The 2,500-nt window shown below is 53.6% G+C and overlaps 1 protein-coding gene across 9 annotated transcripts in view; it reads right to left on the bottom strand.

The window, feature by feature from the left end:
* afap1 (actin filament associated protein 1) overlaps nt 1-2,500 on the bottom strand; it is a 45,758-nt gene that overhangs the window by 13,507 nt on the left and 29,751 nt on the right. For all 9 annotated transcript variants that reach the window (XM_081697236.1, XM_027021535.3, XM_081697237.1 and 6 more), the window contains 2 exons: nt 1,683-1,894; nt 1,357-1,536 (listed from right to left, as the gene is read on the bottom strand). In XM_081697236.1, coding sequence (XP_081553362.1) covers nt 1,357-1,536; nt 1,683-1,894 — 392 coding nt within the window. The remainder of the gene's footprint in view (nt 1-1,356; nt 1,537-1,682; nt 1,895-2,500) is intronic.

Genomic DNA, 2,500 nt, shown 5'->3' with positions numbered 1-2,500 from the left:
CATCGTAGCAACCCACAGGTCAGCTGACGTGATCGGCTGACGTGCACACACTCTCTCTGGATTAAATGAATCCAGGAAACATTCGGAGAATATATAATTCCCCTTACAACTAGTGATGTAGAGTTAACATGTGTGTCTCTTCACTCCAGAGCACTGCTGGAAGGGGCCTAGGCAAGCCAGCCCTGCAGCTACCTGACTGTGAGACAGCCCCCCAGGGCAGCTCCGCAGCTGCCTGAATGTGAGACAGCCCCCCAGGCCAGCCCTGCAGCTACCTGACTGTGAGACAGCCCCCCAGGGCAGCTCCACAGCTGCCTGGCTGTGAGACAGCCCCCCAGGCCAGCTCCGCAGCTGCCTGGCTGTGAGACAGCCCCCCAGGCCAGCCCCGCAGTTGGCTGAGTACGTGCACCACTGGGTACATAAAAGTATACAGTGTGCAACAGAACCACCACACAGCGTCCAATGGAAGGGGCGCGCATTTACCAAATTCCAGAGAGAGGAGAGAGAGAGCGCGAGTGAGAGAGAGAGAGAATGAGAAAGACTGCTGCTTCCAGCGGTTAATTCTAGGCTCCGACGTTCTAGGCTCTGCGTGGAGGCCTACCCAGTCAGAGCTAGCTTACGGCCTGTACAGGGCTCGAGCAAACCCAGCCCACGCTGGTGGAAGAGCCCCGGGGGGCTCGTGAGTCACACAGCCTTTGGCCACTGGCACACCTCCTGCTTGGCCAGCTCCTACTCCTCACAAGCTGAAACTTACAAATGTGAAGGACAAAAAAAAACACTTAGTGAAGACACACGATAGATGCAAACAAGAAAAGGAGAAAATAAGAAAGAACCCTGACAGGAATGTGCTTTATATCAGAACATGTCGTGACATATCAGAACATGTCGTGACAAAGCCAAGACAACACATATGGTTGTTTTTCCTTACATGTTCAAACTGGTGTTTGAAAACCAAGATCCAGGGTGGGGGGGGAGAGAGACAGATATTTAAGCAAAACATCCTGTAAAGGATGAGAACTCTCAGACGTGTGTAAAAATATCCTCTCTCTGTCAGAAGGGTGGGGAAGGATACTGGTCTCCACCCACTCTGTCAATCTACACTTCACTAATCCTCACTGAACAGATAAGACAGTGTCTCATCACGGCGTCTTCATCACGTGCGCACGTCTGGCCGGCACGACTCTGGTTTTGGTAAGACAGCAGAACTGGCAGATCGGTCGACTTTAGCTTCAGTTACTCAGAGAACACTAGAGTACGTCAGCATGGGGGTTCTATAAGCATTGGAGCAGTGTTATGGAAAGACCGCTTCCTGTTTTGCCACTGGGAAACTGTTAGTTGTTGGTTATTGTTGGCCGTTACCTTCAGCCACTCCTCTGCTTGTTCTTTGCTGTGCACGGCGAGGACCAGGGCATCTGCCCCCTGGTGGACAATCCTCAACTCATGTTTCTTCTTTTTACTGTCTTTGGGGATGTGAGTGATACTGCAGCCAGACAAGAGGAGCTCCATCTGAGGAGTCTGGTCTTTAGAAGACTTGTAGCACTGAGAGAGAGAGAGAGAGAGAGAGAGAGAGAGAGAGAGAAGCAAAGAACATGTAAGAAAAAAATATAAATGTTTTGTTTAAAACCCAATAGTCCACAAATAATTAGTTAAATCAGCACACAACCTGCTCTGGGGTATGTGCTCACCAGGAGTTTGTTGTCCTTGACGACGCAGAGCACTTTGCTCCACTGGCCAAAGCGCTTCTTGCGGAGCAGGAAGGCACAGATGCGTGCGTCCTTCACCAGGTGCATGGACGCTTCCTCCGACGGCCACTGGTGACGCATCTGCTGCCCCTTGCTGTCCTCCTCTTCTTCATCGTACGACTCGTACGAGCTGCTCATGGCATCCGAGTCATAGTCTGAGCGGAGAGCACGGACTGCAGTGAGAGCCTGGTGGGCTGTTCTACGCCCATGCCTCTTAATTCACGCGCGTGCGTGTCTGAGCGTGTGTGTGTGTGTGTGTGAGTGTGCGTGCGTGCCTGTCTGCGTGTGTGCGTGCGTGTGTGCGCGTGTGCGTGCGTGTGTGTGTGTGCGTGTGTGTGCGTGCGTGTGTGCCTTTGTGTGTGTGTGCGTGCGTGTGTGCCGGTGTCTGCATGTGCGTGTGCGTGCGTGCGTGCCTATGTGTGTGTGTGTGAGTGTGTGTGCGTGTGCGTGTGTGTGTGCGTGCGTGCATAAGTGTGTGCGTGCGCGCGCGCGTGTGTGTGCGTGTGTGTGTGTGCATGCATGTGTGTGTGTGCGTAAGTGTGTGCGTGTGTGTGCGCGCACGCGTGTGTGTGCGTGTGCGTGTGTGTGCGTGCGTGCGTGTGTGTGCGTGTGTGTGCGTAAGTGTGTGCGTGTGTGTGCGCGCATGCGTGTGTGTGCGTGTGTGTGTGTGCATGTGTGAGTGTGTGTGTGTGCGCGTGTGTAAGTGTGTGTGCGTGTGCATGCATGTGTGTGTGTGTGCGCGTGTGTGTGCGTGCGTGTGT

This window comes from Electrophorus electricus, chromosome 15 (genome assembly GCF_041902795.1).
Source record: "Electrophorus electricus isolate QZ-2024a chromosome 15, ASM4190279v1, whole genome shotgun sequence".
Lineage (NCBI taxonomy): Eukaryota > Metazoa > Chordata > Actinopteri > Gymnotiformes > Gymnotidae > Electrophorus > Electrophorus electricus.
Note: the sequence above shows the minus strand (reverse complement) of the source record. Positions and strands in the feature narration are given on the sequence as shown.